A 23,059-nucleotide genomic window follows, 5' to 3' on the forward strand; every position below is an offset into this window, starting at 1 on the left:
ACAGAGGAATTAAATTACTTGATTGCAGTATAAATAAATAATATTGACCTTGTGGCCAATAGATCTCAGTTGGAAATTGTCTGAGCAGCATTTTCTGGACAAAATGGATCATGCTAAACTGTCACTTTTCATTGTGAACCTTAAATTGAGTAAGTTACTGATTCCTGAAGATTTATTCTGTCATTGCTTTACAAGGACTTTAAAGTTGAAAGTATTTCAATAAAGTGAAAGAAAATAAGGTTATAGAAACAAAACAAAGCAAAAACAGGTGGCGAAAGCTGTTTCAAAATGGATAAAATTAGTCCAGCAGAGACTGAGATATTTTGACTTTAAGTGCTTATTATGGGTCAGGCTTCAAAACAGCTGAGTCCTAGACTTCCCATAATATAACTGGAAATTATATATTTTTTTTGTTAGAACCTATACCCAGTCTTTGAAACTGTTTGCAACACAGGCTATTATGTTTGAAATATGTTGAGATATACCTCTGACTTCATTAGTTTATTTTCTCGAAATTAGAAACACTTCTCAAGAGATGACCTTACACAACTGTTTTTTTCAGGCCCACTAGTACTCCTCGTGATGACCACACTCATGATGAGCAAACTGATTATAATGTGTAAAGTTGTGATGTGTCACCCCCATTTTACGGGAAAAAAGAAGAGAATACCGCTATAGCAGGAGCACACTAAGATATGTTTCTTTTAAACAGATTTTTAGCTTTAAAAAAAATGGGAATTTTCCATTACAGCAGGGCTTCCATACATTTATCAACGTCACACAGGAAGGAATAACAGGTAACGCAACAAGGATTTAAAACCCAATCCATTGCTAACATTCAGAAACTGGCAAAGTAAACAAGTCAAAGTCACTAGGATATATAAGACTAGCAGTCACCATGGTTGAATTACACAAGCAGGATGACATGAAATGACCTTGCCATGTGAAAAAAAAAAAAAAGATATTTGTATTTGCACAAGCTCTTAATACATGGGTGTGGAAAGACTCCCTTGTCATCAGGAGCTTTGAATAGCTTCAAGTAGTTGCTGATCCTGTTTCTAGTAGATCCGGTTCATTGTATAATGCATGAATCCAGTGACTCAATTTGGCTGATCATTCCACCAGTTTTCAGTTCAGGCCCAGTGATCTGTGTAACCGGTCTTTTTTTAGATAATGAAAGAAAACTGGGAGCTGGGGATTGTCTCTCGTCCCATTGCCAGAATACTTTCATATCTTGAAGTACATTGTGAAGGCTGAATATGAAACAAAAGGACTTGTAAAGACAGGTGATGATACAAGTAAATTCCAGTCTCAGTATTCCGTTTGTTCCATGTCACCTCTTGTGTTAACAAGAGGTGACATGTATTGTGAAATACAGGGATGATAATGAAGTCGGGCAAAAGTATATGGGTTTGTTATGTGTCTGGCAGTAAAAACACAGCTTCAACCCTGTGGTTCCACATGCCCCTTGAAGGACAAATACTTTTACCAATGTGTGCATTTCTGTATTCTATCTTCTTAGCCAAGGGCCTAGTTTCCACTGTTACACCTTGGTGTTTAGCTGGTATGATGTGTATGCTTGTTGTTCACCATCTTAGTTTAGCATTTTAGTTTGCTAACATTTGCAAATCTTTGCTAAATACAGGAGAGGCTGACCAAATGGTTGTCAGTTTTGTAGATATTTGGACATAAACCAAAGTATTGGACAAAATATTTAAAATGGCTATATGTAACTTTCAGTTTGTGGCAGTTTCTAGCGGCAGCTTTGGACAAAAGTGGTAGTGTTTTACAGCACCTGCTGTTGTAAAGGTCTTTTCTTTAAGGTGCTGTATTGCCCACTGTAGATTACTGAGATGAATGTCCAGACAGAAAATCATTAATTTACAATAAAAAGAATAAGTTAATAATAAATTACAGATGCATTGTTGCATTTCAAGTGTTGCACACGGGGACTTGATATAAAGCGCATTTCATGAAACCCATGGATGCTTTACACAAGTAACGTTACAGGGGACAAGGGAAAAGAAAATAGTAAGGCAACAAAAACACGGACTAAAAGGAAAACGTCTGCGCTAAATGGAAGGGGGACGTAATTTAATGTCGGCTACTGATGTACAACGACATCGCGCACTGTAAAGTTATTTTATGAATTAAATAGACCCGTCAGGTATGTTATATGTATATTACATAGCCTACCTGACGGCCAATTCATGTTATTGTTTCCTTTTCCCTTTAATCTTTGAGTTGCTCTTTGTTTAATTTCCTTCTTTCCTGTGATGGTCCTACCCCAGTGCCAGGGCCGGCAGGAGTATTTCAGTGAAAAACATAGATGTCAACCTGATGGTGGCTCTAGAGAAAGAACCAGGGAATCACCGAAGTCCGTAGGATTCATCATCGGGCCACCATGAATGGCCGTACCAAATTTCATTGCAATCCATCTAATAGCCTAGTTGTCGAGATATTTCAGTCTAAACCTAAGAGTTGGACCGTCAGCTACACGATCATGGGTCATTCTGCAGTGGACTCAAAACAAATGTAGTAAAAGTGCTGAATTGTGTGAAAAGCTGATAAGCAGAGACAAAGTAAGGAAGATGTGAACTGACCCCGGCAGCACCGGAGGGAATTAAAACACAAAACACAAAAAAACCTGAAGGCTGCAGAAGACTCGGATTTCTCCACTTCTGGGTTCATGTCACAGTCACACTGATAACTCAAACTAAACTAAACTCTTTATCAGCAGAAATTTATTTGTATAGCAATTTTAAATAAAGGCAATTCAAAGTGCTTTACATAAGACAGAAAGGTATTCAAAAAAGTGAGATTTGATTTGTGAGTTTGTGAAAGGTTAAAAATGGCAGGCTACATTTAAAGAGACAGTCCACCGACTTTACACATAAGAATCATTTTATTTAGAGTTTAGAGTAGTACTACAGTAGAAATTTGGATTTTGTTTTTCTGTGGCTCTGGCGGATGCTTTATAAAATCTGCTTTGAGTGACCACTTTTTAAGATTTGGCCCTCACAGGATCATTTTATTGTTGGTTTTGGTCTTTTAATGGGATTCATTAGCAATAATAATATAGACCTTATGTAGATTTTTCACAGCTGCCTGGTTGCATTTTGTTTTCATCATAAACTCACCTGTGTGTGAACGGGTGTGTATCTTCAAGTTCTCCAGACGTGAGAAGCTCTTGTTACAGGTGGGACAATGGTGCGGCTTCTCATTGGTGTGTGTCCGGATATGAATCAGCATTTTATATCTATGAAACATTAAACAAATTCTATTTAAATAATACACACACATACACTAATTTGTTTTTGAAATGTCCAGTATCTTTCTGTAAGATGTGGCTGCTGATATTTAAATTAGAACCAGTTGTGTTACCATATAAGGCAGCTAGATCTATGATCCAGTCTAACAACCTGCCTACCTGGAAGCTGCAGGGGTGTGTAAGGCTGCGGCTCATAGACCATGGAAAACTACTGTACTTTTGCATTTCCATACTTTGTATGCACTTTGCATAGGGTGACTAAAATTACACAAATGCCTTACAATATACTACAGCAGATGTGCAAGTAAAACAAACCTGGGAAAGCATACATGTGTTTCAACTGGTTCTTGGTGTAATTTGCAGTATTTTTAAGCAAACATCTTTTCTTTCAGTTCGTCTACCTTTTTACTAATAGAACTTGGCCTGCCTTTGGCAAAAATCCTTATGATTTGACTTTTAACCATTTAATGGTCCAGAAATCCAGATGGCTTTTTGGTCACTTTATGCATGCATTTCTTGGTTTATGTTGCCTTGATACCTCTCTTATAATAACAGTAGGATGGACCTGCATTAAAGTTGATACATATGGATAATTAGTATTCAACTAAACTTCTTAAACCTCACCGACCAAAGTGCAATGTGATATACAAAGTATAGACAGGACAAGAAATATATTGCAGTGTTATAAGAGCAGAATAAATATGGCTATGTAATATGAACAATGTATGAACAACATGTACAAATATGTGCAATGTAGTAGCAGTGACATTATAATAGTAGTAAGAATACTTAATGGTCCCTGGACCAACGACACCGCTGCCTTCTCCAGGAAACAGCGGGCGCACAGAGCTGCAGAGAGCCGGGGATGAGAGCGGGCAGGCGGGGTCAGATCTGTGCAGAGGAGCACCGAGGGGAAAAGTCCCGCCACTAACCACCTGTGTGCAATAATCTCTCCGCAGTGTCTCTCTCCACTAGCCTGACGTCGTCATACTCAGATTCTAGTCAGAATATGAGTCTGATACTGCTCCATTGGGCTGTGATTATGGGGCGTGTTGGCGTGTTTCAACCGAACCAGGAAAGAAAATGCCTCTGCACTCAATTGGATAGACCTACAACCAATCAGAGCAACAGAGACAGACGTCACAGAAGCTGCAAGTCAAAGGCAGGCTTCGACAGAGCAAAGGCAGAGGCGGCAGTTTCCGTGTCGTGCGGACGGGTGTGACAATGTGTATACATACGTGATCGCGGTTCTCTGTTCCTCTTTTAAAATGAATGCGCTGTCGATATCTTCTATAACAGACGCGATGGCGGAATCTACACATCTCAATTCTCCAGCGGCAGCCATCTTTGTTGTAAACGAATTCAACCCAAGCGCTCTTTGAGGACGTGGTTGATTACGTTACTGTTGATCATCTGTCCGTCATCGTATAAAGCCCAGCCCTGACAATTTGATTGGTCCGAACAGCTCTGGTTCGAGCATAGCTGCTCCACAACGGATCAAGTCCAGACCGAACTACCGGACCTCAAATGCTGTGGGCGGGGTTAAGTTCTGGCATCCAGGCTATCTCTCCGCTGTGTCATGTTGTTAATTCAGATGGATTGTGATTGGCTGTCAGTGTTTCTATCCTTCATCAAATCGCTCTGAAAGTGATCCTGACGATATCGTTCTCCACTGTCGTCGTCGTCGTAATAGTTGTGATGTGGACTCCACCATCCACTTGAGTTAGAACGATTTTTTAAACTATAGATTTATAGTTAGCGTTATAGTTATCGTTCTTGGTGTGGACGGCCCTTTGGTCAAACAGTAGCACTAAATGGCTTTTTGACTTTAACCCTTGTGTTTCTTACCGTCGACCATGCAACTTTTTCTCGACACCTTTTTTGCTTTTTTAGTCTTTTGTCACTTGTTCCGATGTTTGTCAATTTTCTCTGCGCTATTTTTGTACGTTTTTTGTTTTTCCCCCATGTTTTGAAGCTTTTTCCGACATTATTGGTCACTTTTTTCGACGTTCTTTTATCAATTTATTTTCTTCAAATGCTATATGGATGGATTATTTGACAAGAAACTTTTTAAATTGGGTCAAATTTGACCCGAAGACAACAGGAGGGTTAACAATACTGCAAACTACAGCTTAAAAAACTTCACATTTAACATAAGACTTGAACTATGTTTTTAAACTAATATTATTACACAACCATTAACCGATAACGTGTATTCTATTCAAAGACAACACAAGCATGACAATACATATAAAACTGATGTATACAGTAGGAGGGAGTTCCTTGACATCAGTCCAACCAGGATTTTGACAAAGTTTATCATGGTAAGTGAAACGTGTTGACCTTTCTTTCCTATTATCCTGGTTTGGTTCTATACTCTTATCTGTATCTGCCTGTCTTTCATTGTTATTGCAGTTGCTGCTATCACGCTGCAATTTCCGTCCAGGGATTAATAAAGGTTTGTCTTATCGTACATTTTTTGTGTGAACATACCTGGCATTGAAGCCCCTGCCGTTACGGGCACAGCCCTCCCACTGGCAGCAGTATCCAGAATCCTTTTCAGGCTTGACGTGGAAGTCGTTGATGTGATCCACCAGGTCCTGCAGCGAGTCGAACAGCAGGTGGCACTGGAGGATACAGAATGAGAGAGAGAGAGAGATTTCTATACAATTCAGATCAAACTGATGAGCAACAATACAGCATAACTGCTGCATCTTCAATTTGTTTCTGAGAAGTTAAGCAGTTAATTTCACACATCATACATTATTATTATATTATATTATATTACATTTATGTAACTTCACATCAAGATTTCTGGGGGTTTTCTTTTGATTTAAATGTTTCCAATCCATAACTTTTCTGCTTTTCTTGAGTCTTGTTTCAATTAATTCCTAATGGTCAAAAAGGAAGAATAATTCTGACCAAAAAGGTCATTAAAAAGCATGTCCAGGCACACAAGGTTGGTGCCAAAAAGTGATAAAAGGTCCTTTAATACATAGGGCGAGACATTAAAAATACACCAACGCGTGTCGGCTTGAGCCTTCCTCAGGGTAATGGAGTAATTCTTTATGATGTTGAATCATTTTGAGTTTTATTTATAAAATGTTTAAAAAATACTTTTCAATGATATAGGTATATCTTAAATATATATAATCTTAAAACGTTTTAAAATAAATTCTTCTGTAACTTCTCTTATTTACTTGTCATATTTGCAACTTATTTCAACTTTCCTTACATTCTGTATGTCTAATTATGTGCTGCTTGAGTTTTAATTTTGTGAAGCACTTTGTCATAAGTAATAGTTTTGTTTCTTTAAAATCTCAGAATAAACTGTAAAGTCATAAGTTCCCAGATGCCAGGTGACATTATTATTATTTTTTAAAGATTATTTTTTTGGGGCATTTAGGCCTTTATTTATACAGGACAGCTTAGACTTGAAAAGGGAGAGAGAGGGGGAATGACATGCAGCAAAGGGCCGCGAGTCGGAGTCAAACCTGTGGCCGCTGCATCGAGGAGTAAACCTCTCTCTCTCTCTCTCTCTCTCTCTCTCTCTCACTCATATATATATATATATATATATATATATATATATATATATATATATATATATATATATATATATATATATACCAGGTGACATTTTTAGATAGATTTTTTATACAACCAACAATCCAAAAAACCCTAAATATTTAATACAACAAAGGAAAGCAGCACACCCTCACATTTGATATGTAACAACACATGGATGTTTGGCTTTTTCTGCTTATATGAATACCATGATTAATCGAGTGTCAAAATAGTTTTAGTATTTATCCTCTATCTCTGTCATTATTAGACCTAGTTCTTTACACCACCTAGTGTTCAGAGTAATAGTTGCAGTCCTTTTCACCCAGCTCTCTATGATATTCTTATAGTAAAAATTCTGTGCATTTGATTGACTTATTGTTATTGATTGGTGATGCTCAACTGAGACTATTTAATTTATTTTGTGTATGGTCATTGTCAATGTGGAAAACCATTGACAATGGTTTTCCATTTATTTTATAAAAATACATTTATGAAGATTGGGTAAGATTTCACTTATATTGTCATTTCACTGAGTAAGTATTGATACATAATGCAGTGTAGTGACACAAGCCTCTCAGTGTGCATTGATTTGTTTTTGTTTTAATAATTATATTCACCTTCATCCAACGGCAGGCCAGCTGACCGTCCAATGAGGGCTCTAGTGATACCTGCTTCTCTCTGTTCTGAGCGATGAACATGGAGGAGGGAAAGCTGTATGCCCTCGGTGGGCTTCCAATCGGCAGGTAAAATGGATAGCCCTGCGGAGAAGCTCCACCCTCCAGACCTCGATGACGAGCTGGTTCCTGCAAGAGAGGAGGATGGAGAGAAAGGTAACATCAACCAAGGAAGACAAGCTTGTTCCAGTGCTATACTGCTTGGTTAAATACCACCATCTTTGGTTCTGTATGCATTGATGGACGATCAAATTAAGGTGTTTTTTAACAGCCCTGTCTCCAAAGAAATTACGTTCCCATACAATTAAACTGCATTCTCAATAACGTTTTCGAGGGCACGTATTTTCTCCTGGAAAAATTTTGTTTGTTTTTTGACACATCACAAATGCGTTTCAAATTCTGTGTATGGAGGAGATAGGGGTGGGTGGATGGATGGATGAGTCATACAAACATGGGACTTTCACCCAGAAGAACACTGTTTGTCCTGTTGGAAAGCAGGGGCACGTTCAATCCCAAAACGGTGTGAAACCGCTTTGCTACGGGCTGAGATATGGTTTCTCTCGTTTGGTGGGTGTGCCAGAGGTGTCAGCCAATCAGCAGCGATATGTATGTAAACCTGTGATATTAAAAAGGCAGAGCACTTGACGACAAGACAAGTCACAACAAGATGTACAATGCACCACCGTTAAATAAAGGTGTTGCTACGTTTTGTGGGGGGCTGAACATGCCTAACTCAATCAGACTTTCTTTATATAGCACTTTTCATACATACACATGTTACACAAAGTGCTTTATACAATTCCCCCACACACACACACACACACACACAACAAAAACACAGATATACACATATAATACAATTGCCCCCCACCTCTCAGCCCATTCACCCACCTACCCAACCACCCATGCCAGTCAAAACAGGAACAAGCTGAACCTAACCAAGGAAACGCCATTATATGTGAGGAAACACCAGAGGCAAGACACCTAAAACCAAAAGATACTTAAATATATAAATAAATAAAAAAATAAAAGCTCTGAACAAAGGCTAATAAGTATATAAACTGTAAATTGTTAAAACAATACATAAATAACTAGAATAAATAACTAGAATAAAAACAACTAATGAAATTAATTATAAAACTAACTAAAACAAACAGACCAGAAGTAGATATAACTTGTTTAATAAAAGGCATGGCTAAAAAGGTAGCGTTTAGGTTTGCCTTTAAAAATATCCACCCTCTCTGCAACCCTCTGCCATTCAAGTCAACGTTGACTTATTTTAACTCACGTAGGTATACGTAACTTATGTCACGTATGTCTTAATTTATAACAAAGCTAACTTAGAAGTTACAAAACAAACATGCTTGTTTTAATACAAACCATTATCCATTTCTGAACCTAACCAAGCAGATTTGTTTGATTCACAACGTTAACCTTGTGTTTAAATCAACATTTGCGTCACTGCTACAAGGACGTGTTGAAACAAACATGTCCTGGGAGAACATATGGTTCCCTCCAAACGTAATTGAGAATGCAGTTTAGTTATATGGGAACAACAAACAGGGTTGTTTTTAAAGATGGTCTAAAAGTCTGCATGTTAGAAATTGGAAGGGAAATTCATACTTATCTGCTAAGCGAGTTATTATGGACACAAAGCTGCTGCCAACAGTTTCAAAGAAATCTTTGAAATATGTCTGGGAGACATAATGAGTGTGTCTCAAACTCCACTTCTAATGTTTTAGACAGTATAAATGGGTACTTTCTGAGCGAAAAGATGAATCTGTGCCAAGAGAGGAGACTCAGATGCTCTAACAAAAGAAGCAGTGTGTTTCATGTTTTATCACTCAAGCATGGCTAGAATTTGATTTAGACAGAGTCAGTGGACGGCTGTGTGCTGTGTGCAGACATTGCACCAGCAAATTAGATTCACTCCCAGGATCCCAATTCAATTCAATCCTGTTGAAGAAGAGTGGAGCACATTCAGCCACAATCAGTAGCTGGTTGGATTCTTCTGAAAAGACGGTGGTCATGCCTATGGATAAGATTAACTGCTGACCTGAAGATACACACCTACACGCCTATAAGGAGTTTCAACCCACTGTTTAGCTCTCCGACTGCAACTTTACTGTTTTGTTTCATGCCGACAGTGTCATTTTCGGCTGCCGCAGGCAGCTTATATAATGTTCAATATGAGCTTTAGGGGTGCTGGTTGCCAGATTTTGTTACCTTTGGACAGAGCCAGGCTAGCTGCTTTACCCTGGTTCCAGTCCTTATGCTAAGCTAACTGGCTGCTGGCCATAGCTTCATGTTTACAGTACAAACATAATGTTGCATAATTCCGAAAATGTCACTACTCCTTTAACCCACGATGGCCCTTGTCATATGCCACCAGTGTGTGTTCCCCTATAGTGTGTAACAGTAGCTATTTATCAGAAAGGGCCACAGACATTTCTATTGTCTTTACTTTTTTATCTATTATTCTTGCACTTTTGTTTAATGAAACAGCAGGCACAGCTGAATGTATTATCCCGTTTAATATGACTGTAATTGTAATGCATCTTATCTGGCTGTATTCATTAGAATTTTTGTGAGAATTACTTTTTCTTCTCTCTTTGTCTTTCTGTCTCTGCACAGTGTTTTAATGTACATTGCACCTGCGCCATTTCCAGTCTAGATTGAGTTTGATCGCAACAATTACAAAACAGATATCAAGACATTGGCTGAAACAAGACGTATTAGACAATATGTTCATAATTGGAAAGCTATTGTTAGTGTCGTCTCAGTGTGCGAACGCCTGCACTCACCCGTGAGAAGAGATGTGGCTGAGGGCTGCTGCTGCAGTGTGGGGATTCCAGGGGTGAGGAAGGGAAGGGGGAGGAGGGGGAGGAAGGAGACGGGGAGAGGGAGGAGGCATGGCGGGAGGAGGGGGACAGGCTGAGGTCCATGGCTGGAGGACTGAAGCAGGACCCGGGTCGTTCTTGAGGGGAAGACTGGGACTCTAGATTGGAGATTAGAGGGGATGATGTTACATCTGTCAGACTGAAGTAAAGGTTTTCCATATAATGACTCAGCAATGTTGAATTTTAGTTACTGTAGGTAGCCTACTTACTGAGGTTTAAAAGTTGCTGTTGGTGTACATTTGGATATTTTAACTAATATTGTTTGGCTACATTATGCAACCCCGAACTGGTTTGAGCCCTTATTACACTTTGGGTAGTCTATATCGACGACATTTCATTTCCAGGATTGTTAAGATGTCGCCGGAAATTACGCCGGATGTCCCTCATTTCGGCCGGATGTCCGTTACCTCCCGCTTCTTTGTGTTGGCTTTCTGAACTCCGGTGGATTCATGAGGACTATGGTTACCTGCTCCTCAGATCTCTGCAGGGTAAATCCAGACAGCTAGCTAGACTATCTGTCCAATCTGAGTTTTCTGTTGCACAAGTAAAACTACTTTTGAACGTACACGTTCCACAAAAACAAGTTCCTTCCCGAGGCTATTTTGCAGCGGCACCGTGGCTCTGTCCAGCGCTTAGCGCCGCCCAAGACGATTGTGATTGGTTTAAAGACATGCCAATAAACCAGAGCACGTTTTTCTCCCATCCCGGAATGCTGTGTTGACTAGCCAGACCCTCCTTTGCAGCACTGTGGAGGAAGGTCTGGCAATGCCAGACTACACTTTGGGTGAACCTCCAACCTCAGAGAAATTGGGTAAACGAGTTGGATAAAAACTTGGCTAGTCACTGTTAGGAACATGTTAAAAATCCCACATAGTTGTTGATTTGATTATATTGATTAATATTGCTTTTAAGTGCACAGTTTCCTAATCTTGCTGTTAGAAAACTCTAAAATATGTGAAGGACCCATGACGTCCTTGTGCCTCCATTTGGGAAGATTTAGCTACTCAGACCCAAAGAAGATCATAGCAGGCACAAGAATGAGAGGGCAAAAAGGGCATTATTAAACAACAACAATACACAGAGAGTAGACAATAACAGCCATAAACACACATTAGACAATCTGCACATTATGGCGCACTTGGGCACAGTCTTTCTGTTTTGAGCCACACTGACAAATCTGGGAACAAGGTATGTCTATTTGAGGACAGATACCATTCATTAGATTTACAATATTAAGTTACTGGGAGTGAGAACACAGAATCCACTTACTGTTCTATTGCATTATCACAGTCTTAATCATGGCAACATGGCATCAGCAAAGGCATGTTGTGTGTGCAAGGGCGTAACTTTGGGTTCAACTTTGGTGGGGTTGAGATCTCCACTTTAGAGCAAAATTTTAATTTTGAGCATCAAACACTTAATTTCCTGCATTCTGGTGAATTTTTCTGCATCAAGTTATGGTGCAAATGTCTTTATTTATGTAAAGGAAGTTATGATATAGGTTTTTGGGGTTGGTTGCACTGGCCACTTTGGGGTGGGTTGCCCCCCACCCCACTCCTGTAAATTACGCCTATGCGTCTGTGTAAGAGAGAGGGTAGAAATGATGGAGACTTTGTCGATATGTCTGTTGATACTGTGCGTCGGGTTTCAGTTTACGTGGTTAACTCTTACCTGGGGAGGAGGGAGGAGACGGAAAGGTTGTGCATAGCAGGCGTGGTCGTGTGGTGCTGAGAGGGGCGCAGATAGAGGAAGGACAAGCCCTCTTTCCTAATTTGGCTGGCCCATCTGTCCGTCCCTTGGGAAGCTTCAAGTCCAGCGGCTCGTCCAATGACAGCATGGCTGCTGGTTGCTCCTGCCCACCTGAGGAGAGAGAGTGTTAATAAACTATCAATCAGACATGGGGCCTCGAGTTTGAGACTCGGACTTGAGTCGCACTTATTTCGCACACACAGTGACTTCAGACTTGACTTGAGAGTCATCCTCAAAAGACTTTAGACTTGACTCGGACTCAAATGGGGGACTCGTGAACAATCTATATTTTTAGGAAATGTCTGATGAGCTGAATATTATTCCCCTCCCTGCATAACTTACCTACCTACGTAACACGTAATACCTAACGTACAGTAACTGCCGGGCTAGTCTATATCCACGAAGTCCCACTTCCGGGATTGCTCCGTTGCCGATGGAAATTCCGAAATTCCGCCGAATTTTAAACTCCGGTGGATTTGTGAGGACTATGGTTAACTGCTCCTCAGATCTCTGCAGGGTAAATCCAGACAGCTAGCTAGACTATCTGTCCTATCTGAGTTTTCTTTTGCACGACTAAAACAACTTTTGAACGTACACATGTTCCACCAAAACTATTATAAGTTATTTTGCAGCGGAACCGTGGCTCTGTCCGGTGCTTAGCACCGCCCATGACGATTATGATTGGTTTAAAGAAATGCCAATAAACCAGAGCATGTTTTTCTCTCATCCCAGAATGCTGTGTGGACTAACCAGACCCTCCTCCGCAGCGCTGTGGAGGAAGGTCTGGCAAAGCGAAACTACACACACAGTGTCGACACTTCAGACTCGACTCAGACTCGAAATGCGGGAATGGTGAACAATGTTTATTTTTAGGAAACTTCTGATGAGCTGAACATTATTCCCCTCCCTGCGTAACCTACCTACCTACGTAACGTGAGAGAGGACAAACAAACATGTCGATGGCACCAGAAGCTGCTGTGCCATTCCTCATAAGCTTTGGCTTTAAAAACTTCATAAAACAAGGCCCAAACAAAAGTATCAAGATTGTGACTCAACCACATCTATTTTTATCAGGCATGTGAAAACGCACCCTGATAGGTTAGCAAACATGTTTAGCTCAGCATTGGTTATTGACTTGAGACTTGACTTGGTCTCTAGTTCAGAGAGCATCTCTGCTCTCAATATCTATTTTCAATTGAATGTTTAATGTAGTCTATCAGTAATGAAACAGTCCTTGTTATGGGCACTTATCTACAGTATGGTATCTTCAGATATTTGCACTGAATGCCCTCAGCTATGTTGATTAGCTTCTGATTTGGGAGACATGTCAATGTAGATGTGATTTTGAAGGTATCCGTGATTTGTCTTTTTTAATTTTGCACATTTCTTTTTTGCACAAAAATGTGTTTTTGGATTCATGCTTAAACCAGCATTAATACATTTCATTCATTTTCAATTCAGGTGGTGTACACTGGGTTCATCAGAGCTTATTCACTGAAAACAGCTGCCTGCTATGAGCCATAAAACCAAAACAATGAGTTGAAAGATGTTAAAAAGCTCCATAAAGTTGAAGGGAACCGTAAATCGGTTGATTTTTCTTACTTTTTATCGCTATGGATGACACCTTTTTAAATTACACGTAGTCATTTGCCCCATTTGTAACATTATGTCCCATATTAAACTATTAATTAGAGCAGGTTTAAAATAAACTTTGTGTTACGAATGATCTTGTCCTATGTTTTGTCATAATCATAATAAATCTTAATGCCCCTTTTACTACAGACAAGAAACAGTCAGCAGAGGTTGCCTTATTCCAACATCAACATTTCTGCTTCAGTTAGCTTTGATTAGGACACTAGTTTAATACATTTAGCTTTATATATACAGTGGAATATGAATTAAAAATATCATTACGACAACATTTCTTAGACACTTGGGATTTCTTAGCAGTTCAGATTAGCAGAGTGCATTAAAATGTAAAAAAAATTCACAAACAGGACATTTCATTATTCATTGACTTAATTTATGTCACAAAGTTAAGTATAAAATCCCTTTTTGGAAGGTATTAATATAAAGGACTGCAGTCTATTATATAATAATTCAACTTTTCTTTGCTTCATGCCTCCCATGACTCACATGCTCTGTCAATCTCTCTGGCTCTGACAGGGATCCAGAAGTCTCTTGTGGGTGATAACTGCTACAGGAAGTCCCCCCCCCCCCCTGCCCTCACAGTGGACCGAGACAAGTCTGATCCATCAGTCAAAACACGTCTGCTACCTACAGTTGTAATCAAAACAACCTCATGACAGTCTTGGGACACTGAGGTAAGTAGAATTATTTTAGCACCAATCTGCCATTGACATCAGTGCAATGTGATGATGACAACGCAGTGTGACTGTGCAAGGAAAACACTTGCTAACTGCATTTACATCTTCTCTAGAAAAATGTCTGCCTTTCTTTTATAAACAGCTGAATCATTTGAGTTTGGCTTTTTAATTATTGTGAAATAATTCCAGCAACATTAGTCACAGCCTCAGACAGATCACATTACATCAGAATTCAAATGATGTGGCACATGAAGCCAGCCAGTGTAGTTTCTTTGGTAAACAGAGGATAAATAACTAAAAAGTGACGGTTCAACATCAGCCGAATGTACACACATTTCCTTTAACCATGGAGTAAGGGGGCAAGCAACTTATTCACAACTATTGGAGTAATAATAATAATAGAACTTACTTCTGCAACAGTCCCAAAAAGTAAAAGTATACCAGCTAAAACATATTATTTACATAAATGAGTATTAAGTAATTAAAGTAAAATGTAATGTGTACAGTAACTATGGTTACACTTTTATATAAAAAAAAAGAATGATACAGCAGACAGATGTGGCGATTTCAGGGCCAACAACAATCATCTCCACAGGCTCTACATGATATTTTGACATGTCACAAGTCATGTTTCCATCTAATTGTCAAGCGAATTTTAAGCAAACTTTTAAAATGTCGCAAAAAAAGAATGCGAATTAGAAGCGTTTCCATCAACTGGTTAATAGCGAATAAACTAGACTGCGCAAAGCGTAGTTTTGTCACAAGTTGACGTTACGCATGGTTGTAGATTACAAACCGGCTTGCTAAATCAAAGAGTTTAGAAGTTAGAAGTTCTTTGGCTAAATGGAGAGAGGTAGCATTGTACAAGTTGGCCACCTGTGCAGAATGCAGGGTTGTGGCAGAGACATTTGGTGTCAGCGAGACAACCGTTCACCGCTGTGTATACAGGGTGTTCAGGGCCATACGATTCAAGCTGTTGAACTAATTCGTCAATTTACCCGACATGGCTGAGCCACAGGCTATAGCGCACCACAACTCCACTACGCACCTTGTGCAGCCCAAGGGCACTGCGCACTGGATGGGACCCATTTCCCGATCCTTCCCCCATCCGATGGATACCGGGACTATAGCCACATGAGCTACATGTTCGCTACGTCACTAATTATTCGGCAAAGCTGTTTCCATCTCCCATTTTGCGCATTAACTCTTTTTCGAAAAAAGGCAAAATCCACCTCAAGCGAGCGTAAAAACGTTTTTGCGAATTTGAGGACATTTCTTTTGAATTTTGCCGTTTCCATCAACATTTTCTAATGCGATACTTCAAAATGCGCATAAAAATACGTTGATGGAAACATGACTACAGTAGGAAGAAAATAATACAATTAATTTAGAAAGAAGATTTTCTGTATAAATGTATTTCTCAACTGAGCATAATTGGAATGATAGGCCTGTTTTTTTCTGTTCTTGTCCATGTATTCTAAGACCATTCCGTTAATTTGAGAATGATAGCAGGGTCCAATTCTGCGTTGTGAGTTGTAGTGGCTCCTCAGCTCCTGAGGGGAAAAACTTCTGAGAAGCATTATGATGTGGGTTTGTTACTGCGATCCTCTACATTTCTGTGGTGGAGCTTCACTGAGGGGCTTCACCAGATTCTGCAGTAGTTTTCCACCCCATCGTGCTATGGTACTCTGGGTGAAGCATGAGACAAAAAGCCACCCTGGTCTATGACTCAACTCGTAAGTTCTTGTTAGACCGAATGACTCAAGAACCAGATATCTGCTTCAAAGGGAAACAAATCTCACAGGAGGAAATCAAAGCGGTGGAAACTGTGCAGTGAAGTGGACTAAACCTGCGGGGGAAAAAAAGCTTGACAGCTGGTGTGAAAGTTGACACAACACACTCTGTTTTTCAGTAACACTCTGCCTCTCACTCGCGCTGTTGCACAACATTCACACCTGAGAGTGGCTGGAACATCCTCAGTCATCTTTTTTAAAATAATCTCTGTAAGTCTTAATACCTGCTCAGTTTACCATTACTCACCATCTTTATCTGTATCTGTAAATCTGATATTTACAAGTCAATGATATAGCTTATACAATCAGTCGGCGGATAAGTAACAAGACTCTTAAGAGTACAGAAATCTCAAAAGATGTGTTTGTTGTTCACTGTATACAGTATGAGGAGTGTACTATAAAGCTTATACTATACGCTATGCTTTGAAGGAGAAGCTGTAAGACAAATCACTTAATAGTTTGACAACTTTTTTTACATTTCTGTTTGTATAAACATTAAACAAATGAGATGCATTGTGTTAATTGCTAAGCTGTAGAGGTGTGGCATACAGGTGTATTCATAAACTTTAGACAGAGCCAGGCTAGCTGTTTCCCCCTGCTTCCAGTCTTTACACTAAGCTAAGCTAATCACTTTCTAGCTCCGACGTCAGAGTGGTATCCATTTTCCTAACTCTCTGCAAGAAAGCACATAAATGTATTTCCCAAAATGTCAAACTATAACTTTGATGTAGGGCTGGGCAATGTATTGATATTATATCGATATCGATATACTGTATGAGACTAGATACCGTCTTAAATTTTAGATATCGAAATATCGTAATATGACACACAAGTGTTGTCTTTTAAAGTGATGCAATTTTCTGAATTTACCAGACTGTTCTAGCTGTTCTATTATTTGCCTTTACCCGCTTAGTTATTAATTTATATCCACATTATGAATGATTATTTATCAAAAATCTCATTGTGTAAAGATTTTGTAAAAGCACCAATTGTAAACCCTACAATATCACCGCAATATTTGGTCAAAGATGTCGTGATATTTGATTTCCTCCATATCGCCCAGCCCTTTGACCTTGGATATCTTACCTTGCAGACTTTTCACTTTCACTGGAAACTTTACAGCCACAGCACAATGTTTTTTCTTCAGATATCTGTTTTTCTAGCCAGTTGTTATATATTCAGCCAGTATTTGCCTCCAGTGGAGCTCCTAAATGGCGCCAGACGTAGGTTGCGAGTACATTTGCCACACAACTGCAAAACCTCTGTTGGGTGTCTCACTATATGGCTCTTTAATGATAGCTGGCAGTAGGAGCAACCTTAATTTAATTTCACTGGCTGGTTTTCCAAACACAATCTGGGATTAAAACCGGCAACTTTCCAGCTACATGTACACCTCTTTAACTTCTAAACTCGTTGTCACCACAAATTCTTCCACAATCACCGACAGGATCCCCCGACATAATATGAGGCAGAGGCTAAACCACAATGAAGTCAGTGTTTAGGTCCTTGTGCCGGCCTGCCAGCTACCTAACCACACTGGTTTCACATTCCACAGCAACCTCGCTGACTTCTCTAACTCTCACACACACACACACACACACACACACACACACACACACACACACACACACACACACACACACACACACACACACACACGCTGCTATTCAGAGTTATTGTGACGGCACGCACATACAGGACCATATGTATCCAGGCACGCATGCAGACTGGAGTCACACCAGCAGGCATGCGCAAAACTCATAACCACACGTGAGCCCCCCACCTCCAGCAGCTCCTCCTCCTCCTTTCCCTCAATGACCTGTGTTTGGGCAGCATGCCCGGACCCTCTTATGGATCCCCTACTGCCTATGAAAACACATACTTTGACTATTCACACAAACACGTGTACTTGTGCACACATGCATGCACACACAGCCACATACAGTTTAGTGTATATTCTAAACACATGTAAGGAGTAGCACGCACACACACACACACACACACACACGCACACACACACACACACACACACACTAACACACACACACACATTTGTGTTTGTATACTTGTGAGGACCCTCACTGACATAATGCATTCCCTAGCCTGTAACCCTAACCATCAACACTAAATGCCTAACCCCAATCCCTCTCTTTTAATCTAATCTAAACCTAATTATAACCTTAACCTTAGAGAAATGCCTTCACTTCCACTGAAATTGGTCTTCCCAAAGACAGCAATAGAAGCCAACACAAACACACACACTCAGTACATGTGCAGTTATATGTTTGGTCACACACCCACACATGCAAATAAACATGAATTCACACTTAGACCATAAGCAGAAACTAAACTCTTTGCCCACAGATGGAGGTACATACAAACACAGTGTTGCTTATGCCCCTATGTCTTCAGGAAAACAGCAAAAGCACATGCTTATATACATTCAGTCACATCCAAATACATATATATATATGATATATTGTATATGGATGTATCCATATACTTTCATGCAAATACACACAAAACCTCACTTTTAGTTTCCCATAGAAACATAGTGGAAACTAAATGTTTATTTCACTTAATTATATGTAAAACTGTACAGACACACATACAGAGTGGATGCCCCCCTCTGGTGTAACATACACTAACATATATGAAAGAGTCTCCCCCTCTTACAGGAAACCTTTGCTTCCACAGCACCCTGATCTGGCCTCTCCCTCTCTGTTTTTTATACTCCTCTCTCTCTCTCTCTCTCTCTCTCTCTCTCTCTCTCTCTCTCTCTCTCTCTCTCTCTACTTCCCTCCCTCTCACTCCTTCCTGTGGTTTTCCTCTCCCAGTCCTCCAGCAGAGCATACCTCTCCTGTTCTCCTCCCCTCTCCGCTGCCCTCCGCACCGCCCACTCCTTTTTCTTCTCTCCCATTTTTTTTTTTTTTTTTATTCTCCAGAGCATTTCTTGAACTTTCCAATTTTCTTTTAATTTCTAGTCATTGTGTTGTAGCATAAAACACATAGCATCACTGAGTCATTCTTGACTTATATTTGAATCATTTCCACCTCATTGTCGTTTTCTCTTGCCTTCTTCTAAACTGAGAATACATCTAATTTATAAAAAAGACAAGGGTATATTGCAAGGTAGAATCTCAAGTTGTTCAGATCTTGAGCAGGATTGGAGAATGAACTTTTTAAATGTTGGTATTTAAGAGGGGGTTTTTTTTCAAGAAGATGATGGATTTCAGGGGGAAGGAGAGACAGAAGACGGTCCATCACTCCAGGAATGATGTCAGCTCTTGTTTTTTAGGGGTTACATCCTTTGATCTTTCCATCCCACGTCCTTATAAGGTATTACACAATGTTGCAGCAACAGTGAGGATGACAGGAGGCTTTGTTTTTATGACTTGGAGGCATAGAGAGACAGAAGGAGAGAGACTGATTGTAAAGGCTGAGGTGCACTAATGGGAAATGGCTGGAATTGGCTGAAACTGGACACCTGTTTGAACAGCAAATATCCATGAACATTTCAATGGACCAAAAAAAAGAGAAAATGACATAGTGGTTTGAGTTTATGGGCAAAGGACATAGCGAGGGGTTGAGAAGCATGGAGAGAACAGCAGGGTGTTCCTGTTACCACACAGATAGTGGCAAGATGGAGACAAGCCAAACATACAGTAGTTCTTGGAGGCAAAGGTTTTCTTTAAAGACGGAAGACAAGCAATGGTTCTTTTCAACATAAAAGTTTGTAAAGTATTTTTCCTATTACATAACGTTTTTGACTGTTTTTAAGGGCCCCAGCATACTTAGATCCTCCGAAACAGTAATGACAATATCACATTTCAAACTCAAATCACAAAAACAAAACCACCGCCACTGCAGTCCGGTGCAGCCACGGCAGCGAAAGGAAATTCACTGTCAGTGTTCACAGCTTTTGAATGTGTTGAGCCACTGTTTTATATTGTGCCAGCTGTGATTCACAGCGTGCTCTCAGTGCCAGCATTCTGGAGAGTGAATTTCTCTCAGGACGAGAAAAATGGCAACGTATTGGGAGACAAGAGGGCGAGCAGGCGGTGAAAACGGAAAATAGAAAAGTTGAGAGAAGAAGAAAGGAGGGAGGGAAAGACAGAAACTGTGGGAGTCAGACGTGGGCTCCCACCCTTTCCTCTCCTCACACTTTTCCCATTATTTGTCTCGGTATTATCCTCCCTCCCTCTCTCTCTCTCTCTCTCTCTCTCTCGTGTCTCAGCAGCGCTAAGTGATGCAACTCTGCAGAGCAAGTCTGCAATAGCCACCAGTAGAGCCTGCAGTGTCTCTCGCACTGACACTGGCGTCTTTACCATTTAGGAGGGGAGTGGTGTGGCGGCTGTCAGGGGAGGAGGAGTGGGGGAGTAATCTCACAAGACCGAGATTATTTAGTTCTTCACTAGAAAAAGGCTCTTTCCAGACTTACTATACGTCTCTCACTACAAGACTTCTTTAAAAGGGGTTGCAGCAGTTAGACTTGATTTTTCTAAGATAAAAACACAATTGGCTGCTCATTTCATGCATGGGTTTTTCATGCTTCAAAACATCAGAAAGGACCCAAGACTTTGGTATTCTACTTTCATCGAAAGAGGGGTTCTCTCAACTTTCATATGTCCGAAATTATTATTTATTAAATAAAACAGCTGATGTGAATTGCATTTGGGCCATTTTTTTCTGAGGAAGAGCTGTTTATTCTTTCTGTCTTAGATGACAGTTTAAAAGCACAACATTTCCTTCTGAAATATGTTAATACTTAACAGATGGTTTTATTTTTCCAATGACAGAAACTCCAAACGTCCAGATTGCAAAGCAGCCATGACAGTAAAAAAAAAATTAAAAAAAGTCACAATCTCTGGGTTGTCAAACGAAACTCTGGAAAAATGTATAAACTAGAGCACATTTGGCAGGTTGACAGAAATTGGTGAATTACGCATGCAAAATACTGAGAACGTCTGTAACTAAGTGAGTATATGCAGTTACCAAACGGGAGACAGAAGACAAATATTTAGAGTCAGTTGGGAGCTGTACAAATGGAGAGGAGATCAGTTAGGGTCGGTGGAGTGATGCAGGAGGGCTGTAATACAGGATAAACCCACCTCATCCCACTTTATCCCTTTCTAGCTCACAATGATAATAATACTTAGCCATGTATAGTCAGGACAAACAAACTTCAAGCTGATACTATTTTGGATGAACCATCTTACTCCCTGTAAATGGAGGCTGCTTCCTTCAAGGAGGACAACAAAGTTTACTAGTTTTAATCATTTTCCCATAAAGGACAACTAAACTTTTTTTTTTTCCAGAAACACTCTACATTCACTTATAAATGGGAGTAAATCATACTTAACGTAATATTAACAATGGATCAAATTACTGCATGTACTGTAAAAGGGGTTGCTCGTAGTGACATCTTTCAGCTCTTTGTTTTACTTTTCTGTTTTGGCTCCCTCCCACCGCTCTCATAGTGTCGTTTCCAGCCACACAAGCAGCTGTTTTCAGCAAGAAAGCTCTGTAAAACCCACTGTACGCTGCCTGTCCAGTATCAAACGGCAGGTAGACAAAAGTCGCTTTTCCATTAATTGGTACCTGCTCGACTCGCCTCGACTCTACTCGCCTTTTTTAGTTTTCCATTACGAAAAAAAGTACCTGGTACCTGCTAACAGGTACTTTTTTTAGTACCACCTCAGTCGAGGTTCCAAGCGAGCTGAGCCGATACCAAAAGGTGACGTGAAAGCGACAGATGGGGGTGTCCTGAACAAACCTGCTATTTTTAAATAGTTTAGCCAGCTGTGTTTTTATTTTTGCTGCCTCCAGCTTCATTTGAAACTAAATGTGTCTTCTGGCTGTGGCAACAACAACACACCTTCCACGTTCTGTGTGTGTGTCGCGTTAGGTCGCGGCAGTTTCCTGTGGAGCCGCCTGTTTACAGTTCTGCGGAGGCTCCAGGCAGAGCTTTCGCCGTAGCCTACGTACACACACACATGGCTGGCTCGACGCACGCGACAGCGCACAAGTATAAACATCAGGCCACTTACATAGTATACGCCGAAAGCTCTGCGTGGAGCCTCCACAGAACTGTAAAACAAGCTCAAGTGGCCTGATGTTTATACTTGTGCGCTGGTGTTTGCGTCGAGCCGGCATATAAGACGACCAGCCACGCTGAGGCGGTACTAAAATCTGCAATGGAAAATGGACGCACAGTGTGTCGAGTCGAGTCGAGGCGAGTAGAGTCGAGGCGAGTCGAGCAGGTACCATGTAATGGAAAAACGCCAAAAGTTAGTGACTACCTGGTGAACATAGGCTGAATCTTAGCCCCCTTTATTTGATAGCTCCTCGACTCCTCAGTCCTCGGCTGAACCGGAAGTTGTCCTGTCCCTCCTCGGTGAAGGCCGTCTCAAAGCTCTTATTTTTGTCCCCGAGGACCAAGGTCCAAGCATCGAGGAGGGATCATCGAAGAGCTGTAGGCGAGGATACACGAGAGTAGCCTTCCCGGAAGCCGTGCAGCTGAAGGAGTTGCTAACTCTGCCCAAACAGCTGACGTACTGTATTTAAGTGACACTTCCGAGGAAAGGATGTCTCATCCCTCTAAAACACATTTCCTCGTTGCCTCTCTCCTCCGATCTTAGTCCATCCCACCGAGGAGGCCCGGGAGAGACACGAGGAAGGGAGGCAAGTGGAGGAGACAGGGATGCAATTTAAGGGCTTTGGGACATACCCATAGTGAAGCAAAAGAGCCAGAATTGGAGAGTAAAAGAGAGCTAAG

The 23,059-nt window shown here is 40.5% G+C and overlaps 1 protein-coding gene across 1 annotated transcript in view; it reads right to left on the bottom strand.

Annotated features, from left to right (window-relative positions):
* Positions 1-23,059, bottom strand: part of LOC144533778 (zinc finger protein GLIS2-like) — a 36,802-nt gene that overhangs the window by 3,785 nt on the left and 9,958 nt on the right. The window contains exons 2-6 of the mRNA XM_078275336.1: positions 12,084-12,272; positions 10,317-10,510; positions 7,456-7,641; positions 5,765-5,898; positions 3,141-3,259 (exon numbers count right to left, since the gene is read on the bottom strand). Of these exons, the coding sequence (XP_078131462.1) occupies positions 3,141-3,259; positions 5,765-5,898; positions 7,456-7,641; positions 10,317-10,510; positions 12,084-12,249 (799 nt within the window). The 5' untranslated portion in view covers positions 12,250-12,272. The remainder of the gene's footprint in view (positions 1-3,140; positions 3,260-5,764; positions 5,899-7,455; positions 7,642-10,316; positions 10,511-12,083; positions 12,273-23,059) is intronic.

The sequence above is a fragment of the Sander vitreus genome, chromosome 2, assembly GCF_031162955.1.
Source record: "Sander vitreus isolate 19-12246 chromosome 2, sanVit1, whole genome shotgun sequence".
In the NCBI taxonomy this organism is placed as follows: Eukaryota; Metazoa; Chordata; class Actinopteri; order Perciformes; family Percidae; genus Sander; species Sander vitreus.